At 38.2% G+C, this 17437-nt stretch overlaps 1 protein-coding gene across 4 annotated transcripts in view; it reads right to left on the bottom strand.

The window, feature by feature from the left end:
* Positions 1-6345: 6345 nt before the first annotated feature.
* CAV1 (caveolin 1) overlaps positions 6346-17437 on the bottom strand; it is a 35944-nt gene continuing 24852 nt past the window's right edge. For all 4 annotated transcript variants that reach the window (XM_010389346.2, XM_010389345.2, XM_030932362.1 and 1 more), the window contains exon 3: positions 6346-8582. In XM_010389346.2, the coding sequence (XP_010387648.1) occupies positions 8241-8582 (342 nt within the window). In that variant the 3' untranslated portion in view covers positions 6346-8240. The remainder of the gene's footprint in view (positions 8583-17437) is intronic.

Raw genomic sequence — 17437 nt, 5'->3', positions numbered from 1 at the left:
TTAGCAAATATGTACTAAAATAGTCACTAAGTATAATAAGTATCATACTTGGAATAAATAAATCATAAAACATGAAAAAACTCTACATAGAACATTATGAAATTTTACCAGAAATGCTTATAAAGAAATAAATGAAACTCTACTTCCATGGTTAGAGCTAGGAAGCCTTGGTATCACACACATGCCAATTTTCCAACTTGATCTAAAGATTCAATTCCAATTAATATTCCAAATGAGTTTTTATTAGAAATGGATGAGACAATTTTTTCTGGAAAATTAAATGGCAAAAAAATAATCAAGGCACTTAGAAAGTAACGAGTAAAGAAAACAGGAAATTAAAACTTGTCTTACAAGATTTGGAGACTCACTTTAAACTGTTATATGAGTACAGGAAAAAAATTGACGAGTGGGCTAGAATAGAGAGTTCAGAAATCAATCCAAGTGTGAATGGAACTTCAATAAATAACAGAGGTGGCATTATAGTTTAAAGGAGAAAGGAGGACGTTTTCAGTTAATGAAGTTAGCAAAAATGGTTGTCTCATTCAGAAAAAAATGAAATTGGATTCCTACATCATGCCACACAAACAATCAACTCCATGTAACTGGATTAAGGACTTAAATGTTAAAAGCACATCTTTAATGTGATTGAACATATTGCAAAATATTTTTATGCTAGAAAAACCTAAGATATTTAAATTCTTAGACCACAGTAATGCTAGTTAAAATACAATAAATATCTTACTGATCTTGGCACAGGAAAATCTCTCTTTGACATGATAAAAAGTACCAAAAATAAAAATGGATAGATTTGAACACTAAAGTCAAAATACTTGTGTTCACTAATAGACATTTTAATAATGAAAGTGAAAATAAGGATAGAAATTGAGAAAAGTATTTGAAACACATGTAAAAATAAAATGATAAACATTAAGAATCTATAAGAATTCCTATGACTCAATGATAAAAGACAAACCATTTTTTAAAAACCCTTGCTGAATGACATGTCATTTCCCAGAAGAAGCCCACATGACCAAAAACCAGTGAAGAGACACTTAACCTTATTGGTAATCAGAAAGGTATAAATCAAGACTAAAATAAGATACTATTTCACACCCACTTGATTAGCAAAATTGAAGAAGTGTGACAGTTCCAAATGCTGGTGGCTGTGTAAATTGCTATTATTACTTTGGAAAGTCATTGGTCATATCTAGAAAAGGAGGGGGTGTATCATTTTTCAGGACTGAACAATTCAGTCCTGATGATAATCCCTAGAGGAATTTGTGCCCACAAGCCCTCCCAGTGGACATATAGAAATATGATTATAGCAGTACCATTGGCATACCATGTCCTCCTCAAGAGGCAGCTGGATAAAAATGGGTGTGTTCACACAACAGACAAATATACAGCACTGAAAACGAATAACCTAGAACTATTTTCAACAATATGAACAAATCTTAATGTTAAGTGAAAAAAAAATCAAATGCCAGAACAGTCCATTCTGCATACTCCTTAAAAAGACTTTTAAAAGAACTAAAACTAAATGTTTTTTTCTCACCCTGGGAGATCGTATTTAAAATTTTTTAATAGGCAAGAAGATAATAAATACAAAATTTTGGAGGATGGTTACGTCATATGGATGCAGGGGGATGGGTGGATGGGAAAGAGAACGAACAAATATGTAGTTGTGAATTCTAGTTCTTTGATTTGGTAATGAATTCATAGGTGCTAATTAATGATCATTAAATAATAAAAGCAAATAGAAGAGAGCTCCACATGAACCAAGGATGACACTGACTATTGAGCATGCCTATGCCTACATCTGGGAACCAGAAATAAAAAATTGTTTAAAAAACCTGTTCAGTTGGGCACTGTTGAGCACACCTGTAGCTCTAGCTTCTCAGGAGGCTGAGGTGAGCGGATTGCTTGAGCCTCCGTGTTCAAGACCAGATGGGGCAACTTATCAAGAACTCATCTCAGATAAAACAAAAACAAAACAAAAACAAAAACAAAAAAAACCCCAAACCCCAAAACCTGTTTGGCTTAAAATTATACCCTACCTACAATTATAGGTAGGATAATTTAATAGTGTTTAGGCAATGTATATAAATAATTCTTTTGTTAATTTTGGTTGTAAAAGAAAGGAGAAAAAGCATTGATGGTTGGAGGAGGTTATAAGGTTAAGGGAGGGAATGTGTGTTTTTTTTTTAAATGATAAAGTTATATGTGATGTTTGGAGGCTAATGAGAGCAATTCACAACACAGGGAGAGATAGTAAAAAGTTAAACGAGATGACAAATGGAGCAAAGATCTTGTGAAAATAAGAAAGGATGAGATTCAGAGCACATGTGACGAGAATGGCTTTTGCTCAGAGTAGGGAATCATCCATTTTAGTGGAAGGGAAAAATAAGATGAGAGCAAGTATCGGTAGGATTGGTGTGCACTGGGGAGGTGGAGAGAGTTTGCATTGATGGTAAGTTGAGTAATGCACAACATCTTGAGACATTCATTATTACTAAAGCAAATGGCAGATCTGAGAATGAATATGAAAGTCAAATAAATGAATGGAGAGTCCTAGAGAAAAAAATAGTCTTGAATCTTAATGGTAAAATGGTTCTATCGGTTACTTGATAGAACCTAATCTGATTCCATGGAGATTATTTAATATTTGTCAAATAATATAAATATTAGAGTTTATTTCAAAAAGTGTGTTTCTTTCCATCATTAAAATCTCTGTCTTGGAGTTTGCACATCAACTTATCACTTAGTCATTTTATGGTCTTGAAAGTCACTGAACTACAATGTGACTGAATATACTCTATTATGAAACATTTTTTATGTCATAAAAACTTATATGTAAATGCTTAAATCAAAGATTTTGGTAAATTTGTGAGAGAAGTTTTAATTTTATATTTTAGACTCAAAATGTTTTAATTTGCAATTTAATTGGCACCCATGTTGTTGACCATTACTTCCTCTCAATAGAGACACAACTTGCTTTCTGTTTTGCGGGATTCCCACTATGGGATTCCCACCATGATTTGGTGTCATGGTTTAGCTCCTAGCTTCTGGAGCCAGACTCCATGGGTTCATAATCCTGACTTTGTTAGTTACTAGCTGTGTGACGCTGAGCAAGTTACTTGACTCTTCTGTGCCTCAATTTCTTACTCTGTAAAATTGGAATGATAATGATAATACATACCATATAGGGTTATGGCAAATATTACGTAAACTAATACATTTATAAAGGATACACTTGACATACGAAGTTGATTACAAGTTTTAACTATTACTTAACTTCTGCTAAAGTTTACTCCAATTCTGCTCACATTACTTGCTTATTATACATTTCAGAGTGGATGAAATAATTCTGCAAGGCAGTGGGAACAGGAAGCTTCATGAAGAGGAGAAAAGCTTAGGGCTCAGAAATCACACAGAGCAGGAGGATAGATGAGTGGAAGGAACAGAGCTTTGAGGACAGACACCCCTGGATTAGACAATAACTCCAATACTTACTAGTGATGGTGAACGGGTGTCTTTCTAAAACTCTTTAAATCTTATTTGTAAAATGGGGACATCAATATCTATTTTGAAATTTTGTATAAATTTAGAATAACGTCTGTAAAGTATTTGGCAGAAGCTCAGAAATGACACAATTCTTTAAATCCACTCACCCCCAAATTTTAAACAAAAAATAGCAGTATATCCTAGACACAATTTTTCAGTTTTACTATTTAAGTTAACATCATGCTATGAACATATTTCCATGTCATTAAATATTCTATTCCATCCAATACTTGAAAGTTAATAAAGTCTGTTAAATGCATATACCATAATTTATTTAACCGATTCGGTTGTTTTGAATATTTATGTTGTTTCCAATGTAGTATGCTACTGACAATAAAATAATGAACATCTATGATGATGAACCTTGGTATGCCTCTATTATTTTTATTTAGTAAGAGGAATTGTGGGATATATCATGTGTGCATTTAATTGTCTTCCAAATGGCTTATACCAGTTACTCTCACAGATGCAATAAATGAGTGTGCCCACTTGCCTGCATCTTCACCAGCATAGACATTACTTTTGTTTTCCGTCTCTGCAGACTTAGGTGAAAATAATGTCTCATTGCTTTAACTCTTACTATTTCATTCCTAGTGAGTATAAGTTTTTGTATGATTGTTGTGTACTTCTTTTGTGAACTATCTTTGCTTATTATTCATCTTTTTCTTAATTTATGAAAGCTCTCTGTATTTTTAAGTATATTATAATGCTACGCTTTCAAATCTTTGTTATCAGTCTTTATCATTTGTTTTGTATTTGTTTCTACTGTTTTTGATATATAGAAGTTTGATGTTTTATGTGTTTATTGCCATGACCTTTTATTTTATGATTTCAGCCTTCTGTGTTATGTTAAGTGTCTTTCTTTACTTCTCCCCTCCACCCAATGTTAAAAATATGGATTATAAATTAAAAAATATAACGCGTGACGTAGAGCCACCCAATCAGGGAGGTATGAGACGAATGAAAGGAGGAAGGAAGGAAGGCGGAGGTACGGAGAGGGAAGGAACGAAGGACGGAAGGAAATGAGAAGAGGGGGGGAGGAAGGAGGGAAGGGAAGGGCGAGAGAATCCTCCGTTTTCCTCATCTATACTTTCCACCCCTCAATCCACCACTCCTTTCCAACCTTCCTTCCTTCTCCTTCCTTCCTTCCTTCCTTCCTTCCTTCCTTCCTTCTTCCTTCATCTTCCTTCCCGTCCTTCCTTCCGTTCTTCCTTCCTTCCTTCCTTCCTTTTCTCTTTCTGATGGTCTATGTTGTCAAGGCTTGTCTGAACTCCTGGCCTGGACTGGAGATCCTCCAGTCTCAGCCTCAGCCTTCCAAACTGCTAGGATTACAGGCTAAATATGTGATGTATGAAGCTATTTATTACCAATATGGAGTAAAATTGTCCAAAACCATATAGTTATTTTTGTAGATGGAACTGGATTGGAAGCTGTGATGAATGACTTTTTGTGTCAACTTGACTGGGTCATGGGGTGTCCATATGTTTGGTCACATGTTATTCTGAATGTTTCTTTGAGGGTGCTTTTGGATAAGATTAATATTTATAGACAGAGTAAGGCAGATTGCCCTCCCTAATCTGGGTGGGCCTCATCTAATCAGTTGACGGCTTGCATAGAATAAGCTGACCCTGACCCTGACCACCAAGTAAGAGAGAATTCCTTCTGCTTGACTGCCTTCAAACTGGAACATTGAATTTTTTTTCCTGCCCTTGGATTTGGTCTAAAATAGCAGCTTTTCCTGGCTCCTGAGCCTGCTGATGTTGGACTGGAACTACATCATCAGCTCTCCTGGGTTCCCAGCTTGCTGACTCACCCTGCAGATTTGGGAACTTGTCAGCCTCCATAATCATGTGAGCCAGTTCCTTATAATAAAACTCTTGCTCTCTATCATCTCCATCTATCTCTATCTATCTCTATCATCTCCATCTGTTTCTATCTCTATCCCTATCATCTCCATCTACATCATCTCCATCTATCTCTTTCTCATCATCTACATCTATCTCTATCTGTAGCTCCATCTCTAGATATACATCTATTTCTGTCTCTGTCTGTATATATCCCTATATATCTCTAGCTCATTCTCCATCTATCTCTATCTCTATTTCTATCTCTGTCTCCATCTGTCCCTATATATCTCTATCTCCATCTCTCTCTCTATATGTATATATCTCCGTCTCTCTATCTCCATCTCCATGCCCATCTCTATCTATCTCTATCTTCATCTCTCTCTTTATCTCTATCCTATCATCTATCTATCTATCTATCTATCTATCTATCTATCTATCTACTCCATCTATGTCCTATTGGTTTTGTTTCTCTGGAGAACCCTAATATAGAAGTCCTGAATGTAAACTTAGCCAAGCAACAAACATAAATTGAGACTGCAAAATACCTCTTTAAAACCCAGTTAAGACATGGCAGAGTTCAAGGCATTAGCCCCGAATGCAAATTGTGTCATTCACCAAGTGAGAGTGTTAATATCCATCACACAAGCATGCTGGGGGCTCAAATTAGATGACATATAAAACATTGGGCAAATTGTTAAAAAACTTTGTTATTAATTATAACTTTTATCTGAAGTAACTCATAAATGGTGATGACCTTAGCAGAAATATCCTAAGTGACTTTGCAATAATTTTAAAGTGGGGACTATTACCCCCCACAAACACATACAAACACGTACACACACTATGCACATGCTCACTACCTACAAATACATAGACACACACAGACGCTGACATGTAAACACCTGTTTTGGGAAAAAATAGTAAAAGTTGACTGTTTAACTGTTAAACATTTTTATTGTGCAGGCTTGTAACCTTTATAGGACATGCATGATAAAAAATATTGTAAAATATATCAGTAAGCATATAAAAGTTCAGCAATCTTTTGGACCAATAATTGATTTGCATGAGGGACTAAGCATCTATGCAGAACAGACATGTCTTGGAATACACAGTTTACAGACTGAATCACAAAGCTATTTCCTAAGTGATTTTCTTCATATAAAGATAAAAATATCTTTACATTTAAAAAGTATGCAGTATAGCACATTTTCAGTTATGTACACAGTTTAAAAGTAAAACTATATCCATGCCAGTGTCTGTTTTAAATGCAAAAAAGTCAAAGTAGGTAACAGGTTGGTAATTAAAGTGTCAGGAAAACTGGAAGAGGCAAAAATCAAGCGGAGTTCCAATAAGTGTATGAAAAAAAAAAAATAAAAGCATAACTGAAGGTTTAAGAAAAGTCCCCAAGGGCAGAATCACAATATGAGCAGGAGGAATAAAAAGCTTTTGGATATACCAGGCAGCTTTCTGTATGACTCAGGTTTACAGGTGAAATTCCTCAGTTTGAGTTCAGAAGAATTTGAACTTATTCCAGCAAAACTACTTCAATCTTTTTATTACTGCCTCCTCCCCCATCTTCTTTCTGGGCAAAGGGACGCTTGGATTAGGTCCAAAGCTCCTGGCAGCGGGAGGGGCCATGTGTCACAACATAACAGATGGTTGCAAGTGCTTTACTGAGCAGGGGTCACGTTTGCAGCAACTCTGATAGGCTCACACAATGGCCTCCGTTTTAGGGCCCCTCCCTGGAGGCCCACTGATCAGCTGAAAAGGGAACACAATGTTGAACCACTAAACCACCCCGGTGATGGATTAGTTTGGATTCAGGAAAGCGTGATTATTCTTGAAAATAAACGAAGCTGAATAGACATGCTGACCTCATTCAGCTGATGAGAGGCAGGGAAAGCTGGCTTCCAGGCCTGCCAGCCCACAGAGGGCTCAGCCCTGTTGGTCCACTTTAATTCATTTCATCGGACTAGTGTTGACCATACTCACTATGGATAAAGATGTTGCCTGATGAAGCCCAGACGTGAGCTTCACCAGACTCTGTAGCTCAGAGTCAGAAACACTCATGGAAAACTAGGTCATGGATATTCTAATTTTGGTCTTCAGGGAGGCTGCTGACCTAATGCGAGTTGCCGAGTTAGACCATGTTTGAAAAGGAAAATGTGAAAATCAGGAAGGCACTTAGGTCTCATTATCTATAGAACAAATATTCAGGCACAGAAAATATCATAGGTTAAAATTTCAAGAAGAGTAAGGCATTAGTTGGATCATGAGAAGGCAGAAGATTATGTTTTCTAACTTGTAAAGATCACTGGATCCTACTGGATTATGAAAGGAATGGCAGTAATCCACTAACTCCTTAAACGATGGGAAAAGAGTTTGCTGAAAATCTGCGCACATACTTGTACACTCCATGGCATACCCTGGAATTCTTCCCTTAACATAAAATGACCAACATTTTAGAGTAGGCAGTTGAGGTTGTTGGTTCTTTTTTTTTTTTTTCTCCTCAGTTCTTCATATTTCTCTCAAATTACCTTTCAACGATATGTTCATATCTCAGCCAATAAAGCGATGGTTGATCCACATGCAAATAAAAAGGTAAGGAAAAAAATTTAAATGGGTTTTAAAAATTCAGATTGCCAAAAATAGATGAAATAGTTCAGAAGAGACATAATACTTATGAAAACTGAGAAAGTGATCTTTTTGTTCTCAGCCAAGATAATTCATTCATAAACTGTTGCTGTATTAGCAAGTTGAAACTTGAAATTGGCACCAGGAAAATTAAAAGGAAAAAAATCAGGTATACTTCTATCCTTGAAATGTCATTCATATTTCTTTCTGCAAGTTGATGCGGACATTGCTGAATATTTTCCCAACAGCTTCAAAGAGTGGGTCACAGACGGTGTGGACGTAGATGGAATAGACACGGCTGATGCACTGAATCTCAATCAGGAAGCTCTTAATGCATGGTACTACTGCCCAGATGTGCAGGAAAGAGAGAATGGCGAAGTAAATGCCCCAGATGAGCGCCATCGGGATGCCAAAGAGGGCAGACAGCAAGCGGTAAAACCAGTATTTCGTCACAGTGAAGGTGGTGAAGCTGGCCTTCCAAATGCCGTCGAAACTGTGTGTCCCTTCTGGTTCTGCAATCACATCTTCGAAGTCAATCTAAAAGGAAGAAGTGACAGAACATGAGCACGGAATAGAAGAAAAGAGAAAAAACCCACTATTCAGTATCCATAGACATATACTGTATTAGCATTTATGAGTTCGTTCTTTGTGAGATGCTTAAAGGCAACCAGCAGCATCAGCATCACTTGGAACTTGGAAACACAGATTTTTTCATTTTTATTTTTTTGAGACAGGGTCTTGCTCTGTCACCCAGGCTGGAGTGCAGTGGCATGATCATGGCTCACTGCAGCTTCGACTTCCCAGGCTCAAGCAATCTGCCTACCTCAGCCTCTTAAGTAGCTGGGACCACAGGTGCATGCCACCACACTGGGCTAATCCTTTTTTTTTTCAATTTTTGTTTTAAGAGATGGAGTCTCACTATATTGCCCAGGCTGGTCTTGAACCCCTGAGATCAAGGAATCCACCCACCTTGGCCTTCCGAGGAATTGGTATAATAGGATGAGCCACTAAGCTGACCGGAAGCACAGATATTTGGGTTCCCCTTGGACCTTATTATCTCTCAAGGGTGGAACCTAGGATATTTTTTTTTAACATGTTCTCTAGGTGTGTCTCTACCACACAAAAGGTTGAGAACTGCAGCTCTAGAGAAAACCAAATGGATGTGATTAAATTTCTTGACTTAAAGTAAAACCCCCAAACATGGATAAGGATACGAGGCACTCAGTACAATGTAATGAACATGACATAATTTAACAGCCTTTGAAGACAACTTCACATGCAATGTTAAGGGGCAGTTAGTTCATAATTGGTTAATAATTCTTCAAATGCCCAGTTAGAATAATTACTTCAGGAAATTAGATCACGGTGAGCTGGGAGGCATCAAGAAGGCTTCATGAGGGGGGAGATCTGAGCAGGGCTTGGGCAATTGGGTATGAATTGGAGAGGAAGAAGAAAGGGACCTTGGAAATGTGTCAAAGCCCCAGGAACAAGCAAGGGTGTCACAACGAGTGTCTCAGGCAGAGTAGACCTGTGTCACCAAGTCTGGAAAGACGGGTTGAGACCAGACTGAATATTATTTTACAGACAGTGGGGTCTATGGAAGATGTGGGAGCAGGGGAGTGTAGCCACAGTCAATACACTAGTTTATCAAGATGAGTCTGACAACCGTATGCACGGCGGGAGAAGGAGGAAAGAGACTTAAGGCAGGGAGACTGTTGTTGTCACTCAAGTTTGAAGGGCCAAGACTGGAAAGGTGGTCATAAAAAAAAGAAAAGAAAAGAAGTTTCCAGAGATGCTAAGGGAAGAATCCACAGGACTTGGTTAGCTCAAGGGTGGGGATGAAAGGAGCTGGAATGCAAATTTGGCCCCTTTGCCAATAGCTCTCCCAAGTACACGTTCACCCAAACAATTAATTACAGGAAGTTTTATCTCTCTGTAAAGGTTTATATAAACTACACTGAAGCATAGGATTAAAAACAGAATTACCAACAGAAAGGTAGGACAGAGCCAGTGCAACTGCTTGGCAGTGACAGCTATAGGAAGGGATTTAATGCAGTTTGAAATCCAAACAAGTGGATGACTGCCAGCAGCGACTCAGGCAGGCTCAGGATTAGGGAATGAGGACTGCCATGACTCCACGGACTTGCTCAGTGCCAAAAAGCCACCTTTGATTCGACAAAATAAAATGTCTTCTGGAAAAAGTACATGATGCTTACCAATTTTTAAAGTTTACTTTGTAGAACATTCTGTTTCTTGACTTATTGTCCAATGTTCTAATAATGTAATGTGAAAAATTGCAGTATGGCCACAATTATGTAAGTGAGCTTAAGTAGATTTATTGTCACTCATTTTTTCTTCACCCATTTGGATCTAGACACAGGGTAAACATTTACTTTTGTGTTTTAAAAGGTGGCAAATCAGGTCAATACTTTTATGAAGTGTCTGTGCAAATTATTTGTCTATTATGGGTTTGTGTTCTGACACTGCATTCTTCCCAAAACTATCAAAAATAAGAGGCTGTGGTTTTCCTGCATTTAACCGCAAGACACCTAAAGAATTTTATTTTTTAAAGATGTCTTTGTTTTGTAAGAGGATTTGAAGGCAGAATTAAAATAGTACAGCAGGTGTTCTTAATCTGGGGTCAAAAGATGGGCAATGGTCATCCATGACTGCCCTGAGATGGGTACACACATTTTGAGTGTATAATGGGAAATGATCCATCACTTTTATTAAAAATAGTCTGTTACCAAAGAAGGTCAGGAAGCAATTTACTGGGAGCAGAGGATTCCTACCTCTTTACAGAGCAGACCCGAAGCAGGTCTGCCTTGAGATCCTTTTCCTAGGAGGGGAAGAGTTGTGAATATTTGTTGACTGGTTATTATGATCAGACACTGTTCTCATTTAACTGACAACAACTCTGTAATATAGTATTCTCACTTTATAGAAAAAATGTGAGGTTCAGAATGCTAATGAGTTGTCCAGGTAAATGAGAGGTAGCTTTGAGGTCTAAATCTGGCCTGAAAGTTATCAACTTTCTTCAATATTGCACCACTTTACAAAAATGTTTTTCAAATTTTCTCTAAGGTGAGTATGCTATTTCATAATTAAAAGGCACATTAATATAAATGAGTTAGCCAAATTTAGCCCTCTGGTAACTGCAACATTTCTCACGGCATGTTCTTTGAGGACAGTGTTATGCCATATATACAATTGGTCTTTAGTGAAGATATTTATAAACATGAGTGTGTAAGATTTCTTAATAATAATTCTATTTTTCTAAGCATAAATTCAAATTATTTTTCAATGAATACATTGGAGATTCTTATACTTTCTTTTAAGTTGCTTACTAAATTTCTCATGCCTGTATTTTCAGTGAAACTGCATTTTCAGAAACTGCTAGTGAGCATGATTTATCCTCAAATGTCCAAGTGAATTTAGAGCAGGTCTCCAGTGGTAGAAAGCAACATGACAAAAATAACATGTTATATAAATATATTCAGTTAGTTATTGCTGCTTAGTCTTGGATATTTAAGGCAGTTTAAAAGAAAACTAAAATTACAGCCAATTAGGTGCAGCTGAGATAGAAAGCAAGGCCAGTTAAAGGAACAATAGAGTCAGAAATAAAGCTTAGTTTCTTTTTACCTCCATTTACACAGCAGTAATTAGTTTTAGAGGAGTACATGAGATAATTTATATAAAGTACTTAGCATGGGTGCAGAGCATAGCAATATGATTAGTAAATGCCCAATAGATAGTAGCATTTAAAAAAATTTCTTGGTTTTGGTGACTAGGCCAGCCTTCCTTATGGATTAACTTATATGGTATTTATTATGGGCGGGTTAGGGTTAGGGCTTTCTGTATGGGGCTTATATGGGTAGGGATATTCGGATGTTCCTATCTAATCGTACTATATTGATTCTATGCTTGTTTCGTTTGGTATTGAGTTCGGTCTATTCTTTGGCTTTCTGGGAGTCTGTTAATCTTCGATCTTGCACCGATGGGATGTTATCTCGGGCTTGACTTAACTCAACCTCTCCCTCCCTCTCTCCCCTCCCTCCCTCCTCCCTCCCTCCCTCCTTCCTTCCCTCCTTCCTTCCTTCCTTCCTTCCTTCCTTCCTTCCTTCCTTCCTTCCTTCCTTCCTTCCTTCCTTCCTTTGTCACCCAGGCTAGAGTGAGTGGCACGATCAATGCCCACTGTAGCCTTGACCTCCTGGGCCCAAGCGATCCTCCCACCTCAGCCCCCAGAATAGCTGGAACTACAGCCATGCATCACTGGCTAATTTTTTTTTTTTTTTTTGTAGAGATGAGAAAGTCTCACTATGTTTCCTAGGCTGATCTCGAACGGCTGAGGTCAAGCAGTTCTCCTGTCTTGGCCTCCCAAAGTGTTGGGATTACAGAAGTGAGCCACTGCACCAGGCTGTGATTCGGTTTTTAAACAGACAATTGTAATAAGAGGAACTATCAGCTGCAAAGCACATAAGGACTGTGAATTTAAACCCCACCAGTGGCTCAAAAGAGCTAATTTCCACTTGTAGTAGTCTTCACCACAACCCACTGAAGTGCATGTCATTCTTCCCACTTTACCGATGAGAATACTGCCGGGGGGTAAGAAATTATCCAAGGTCACAGAGATGATAAGTGACAAAGCTAGAACTTGTCATATTTCAAGTCTGTGCTCTTTTTGCCTTTGTATTCCTGAGACCACAAGCCTCCTTTACAATCGTCTTATTTGCTTAATTTTCACCCAGATAGATATGCTTCCTAAAATATTCCCATTTTGATCATTACAATAATTACTCTTGTTAATGTTTCCACTTTAAGTTAGGACATCTAGTACCTAGGATGTTTTGCATCCTAGGTACTGGTACTAGTACATTATTGGCACTGATTGTATTTTTATGGCTCTGAACAGTATGTTCTCACAATCCTGGGCACCCAGCCAGGGACTCTCATGCTAACTGACAGATATGGAAACCGAGGCCCAGAACGATTAAAATGAGACAGACATTCTCAAGATCCCAAGTGAATCAATGGAAAAGCTGCTATTAGAACTCTAATTTCCCAATTCCCAGGTCTATATCCAGCCTTGTGCTTCATACTTTTTCCCTAGGGAGTGACATCACCCTCCCCATGTACCTTCTCTGTCTACTCCATTTATATCTCTAGGTCTCCTTTAAATCTCTCATTGCTTTCTAAGGCATTGACTTGAAAGGTATCTTTGTGTGAGTTTACGAGAAATGTCCATTCTACAGTGTGAACACGGACATTTTTGTACATCTATTCATGGTAAAAAAACAGAAAGGAATATTTTTTACAAATCCAAGTATATTTTGACTTGGATGCAAAATGCATCTGAATCCAACAAAGTTCAGCTAAATAATTGGTCTTTGTATTTAAGGGAGTTCGGAGTTCCACATCAATCAAAGCACACCTGCTTCAGCAGATTCACAGATATTTAAAGCTAAAGGGATTCTTAAAGCAATAGAGTCACATTTGAGACAGAGAAATTGAAGACCAAAGTCGTCAGATGACTGGACCAAGTATACCTTCCCATTTAATGGCAGCACTGGATTGCAGTTGAGGCTTAGGAACCCTCCTAGGCTCTTCCACTGCTGCTTGCTATCATCACACAGCCTTGATCAGTCTAGGTGCTACATTCTGGATACCTGAGCCTGAAATTCAACATCCTCAGGCTATCATGAGGTCCTACAGGTTTATTGTTGAGTGGATGATGGTGTCTCTTTCTCACAATCCCTAATGGGTTCGTTATTCACATTTAACATCAGTTTGATTTATCTCTCATTGAAACAATCACTCTCGAGTCCCGTTTCCTAGGGGACTGACTCCACTTGCCCTTCTACAAGGGCTAGTCTTGCTTGGAGCAGCACTTTATGTGCTCACTTAGAGTTTGAGCAGAACAAGAATTAAGAATTTGCTTAAAACCTCAATGCTCAAGAGGTGTAGGTGCCATTAGTTTCTCAGAGTGGGATGCCTCAGATGAGGCTGAGCTACTCCTCCAACAACCAACTTTCTGTTCTGTAATTTATGGAACAAGTTTGGCCTTCTGGAGAGAATTATTATGCAGACCTAAAGATGAAAGGCATAAATGTACTTCAGTGATATTTTTGTGTCTCAACAGACACTTTATAAGGAGTTAACAGTTTACATTTCTAGATTTTTATAAATGACATGAAATACCTTTGTGCAGCATTGGCTTATGATACTACAATTTCAGAAACGTGAATTAACACAAATCAAGCAGCAGACGTCAAGAAAAGCAATCTGTCTTGTTGTGTTTTGATAATACTTGGCTGATGCAGTAAATCTCAGATTTCATTCTGTTCAATGTATCTGAAGGCAATATTTGAAAAACAGTTTACATGTGCACAGGATTTTTAAAATATAGAATCTTTTCTGGGTTTCAAAATCTGGACATTTTATTTTGAATACGGAATTTTCAAGAAGGAAACCTAAGTACATTTGAGATTTCATAAGTAATGATCTTACACATTATGTTTCTATTGGAAAATACCTTTTTAGACTGCTATTGGAAATTGTGATTGTACTGGTTATATAGAACACATAAAAAACAACACATAAGATGTTTACAGAAGACTTATTTGTTGCCTGCCCAAAATTTACATTCCCACTTCTCTGCCAACAGGATCCTGATAGATTCGGGTAATGGTAATAATCCTTTGATTTCAGAGATGAGTCACAGTTGGTTTAGACTTGCCATGATAATGTTAGTCTTCTTGGTGAGTGATTGGTTTAAGGCAGGCATGTGACTCAGTTCTGGCCAATGAGATCTAAGTGAAATCTGCTAGAGGGGACTTCCAGGGAAGCTTTGTCTTCCTTATGAAAAGAGACAGAGGCATATGGCATGACTCTTTGCCCTTTTCATCCTGCTTAGAATATGAGGTGTTGCCTATTTTGTGATTGTGAGGTGACATGCATGATTAGAAGGTCAAGAAAATAGAAAAGATGCTGCTTTTGCCATTATCAAGCTACTGAAGCAAGGCCAGCAGCTGCCCACTCCTAGACTTTTACTTATGTGACATAGATATACTTTTATTTTTAAGCCACAGCTGTTTAGGTTTTTAGTTACCTGTAGCAGAAAGGATTCTCAAAACACTCTTTCCTGTTGGCTTGCATGTTAGTCATACATTTCTTCTTTTAGAAACATGAGCTTAATTTCTGACCTCAACATATCTTTTCAACACTACTGGACTCTATTACCACAATACACTGCCTGCCTAAACTGTATCAGAAAATGTTTGCTTTACATTGATAGAAGTTTTAGTAAAGCACAAATGGGATGGTACATCAACTAAGACTGTGACAAATCAATATATTCTTTTCATTTAGAAAAATCACGCTTAGATGCAATAGACAGCATCTAAGATGGATATCAATGACCCTCTCTGCTGGTGTTCATTCCCTTGTGTAATGCCATCCCTCTAAGTGTGGGCTGGACTTAGTGATTTGCTTCTAAATAATAAAACACAGCAAAAGTGATGGTGTTTCACTTCTGAGATGAGGTTGCAAAAGACTGGGACATTCACCTTGCTTGCCTTTCTTGTTCTCTCACTTGCTTGCTCTACTGGAAAGTAGCTGCCATGTTGTGAGTTGCCCTGTGGAGAGGTCCATGTGGAAAGGAACTGAGAGAGGGATCTGGCTAACAACCATTGAGACACGGAGGCTCTCAGTCTGACAGCCTAAGAGGAACTGAATCCCACCATTGGCCACATGAGTGTGCTTAGACATGGATCTTTCCCCAGCTCAGCCTTGAAAGGGCCCCAGGCCTGAGACCTGGATTGCAGCTCCTGAGAGACCCTGAGGAGAACCATTAAATTAAATCACTTTGATTCCTAACACACAGAAACTGTGGAAGATCAATGGTAGTTGTTCTAAGTGACTCAATTTTGAGGGTGATTTGTTATATAGCCAGACAATTAATATAATTCCAAAACAAACTACTTTTGATGATGATTTCTTATTTTCCGCTTTCTTACCCTTTTCTATTAGACAATTCAGTTTTCATGTTTACAGAAAAATGTATGCAATGAATGTCTATCAGATGCCCTGGAATTTGGTCCTGGGACAAAGTCCAGAAATAGATGAGAAGGAAATATAGCATTTACAACTTTCTACAATTCATACCAAACAGAATATTAGAAAAAATTTAGGCTATAGATAGTGTTTGGGTTGAAGTATCAGCCCATATACCTGAAGTGGCTTGGATTTATACCCAGGCATGCACCAAAGACCAAGAGCCAGCTCCATCAATCCAAATTTCAACTCTGGAATATAATGCTCCATTCAGCACTAGCACAGGGTTCTCATTTCTCAGGGGTTCTCAGCAAAAGAATCACCTGGTGAAAGTGCTTGTTAAAATCCAGATTCTCCAGCCCCATTTCAAAATCGGATCAGACTGTCTGGGGTGGGGCCTGGGGATCTGTATTTTTACCAGGATTGCCCTTTGTCTCATGCAAAAGACTGGAGTGTGCCATGTTCCCTTGGATTTAATTACAGCTCCTTTTTGCATATGCCATTCTTTCTCCTCACTCCTGACAGCCCTAGTTTGTCCCCTGTTCCTTTCTGGGAGCTCCTCATGTGCTGGATGGCATCTGGACGCCAGTGGATAAATGAGTGGAGCTACTTTTTGAGAGGCTTTTGCTAATTTAAACCCATAAATATGTATTACTGGGTAAAGATAAATGACCATTATTTACTATGAAAACACACAAATGGACAATAGAAATATTGACTTATTGTCATTATTCTAAACCCTACATAAACGCTTTAAAAAAATTAAATACATACTTGTAAAATCCTAATGTATATGTCAAACCCAGTCATACAGAGAGAGGGTTTAGACCAATTTCGAACTCCCTTCTTTGTTCCCACACATATTTTTAACACGTTGAACTTCCTTTGAAGTCGGTGGAATAAATGTTGTGTGTGAGTGTGTGTGCAGAGGAGGTTGAGAAATAGCACAATTAAATGTTACCAGAACAAGGAACTTTGCTCTAATACCCATGTGTTTCCTCAGAGGCAATCTTTACTGGGCCAAACTGGCACCTCTGGGGAAAGGCTGCAGTGCTCTTGCGGCCCCTACTGAAAACAGGAGGCCTGGATTGTACTGTAGATGCCTGTGTTGACGGGGGTTCCCAGGGATATCCACCTAGACCCCTAGGAAAAATGTAAACCTCTGGAAGGAGTATTGACTCCTATTCTTGGGCTTGAACATTGGTTGCCTTGGAGTGACAGATACTAAGTAACCTCCCCAGGTGGAAGCAGCGGTTTCCAGGGTTTCAGGATGGAAGAGGGCAAACAGGTGGGTATTCATCTACCTTTGTGAGCAGCTGAAGAGGGTTAGAGTGTGGGGT

The sequence above is a fragment of the Rhinopithecus roxellana genome, chromosome 6 (assembly GCF_007565055.1).
Source record: "Rhinopithecus roxellana isolate Shanxi Qingling chromosome 6, ASM756505v1, whole genome shotgun sequence".
Taxonomy (NCBI): Eukaryota; Metazoa; Chordata; class Mammalia; order Primates; family Cercopithecidae; genus Rhinopithecus; species Rhinopithecus roxellana.
The sequence above is the reverse complement of the archived record's forward strand: the minus strand, read 5'-3'. Positions and strand labels throughout refer to the sequence as shown.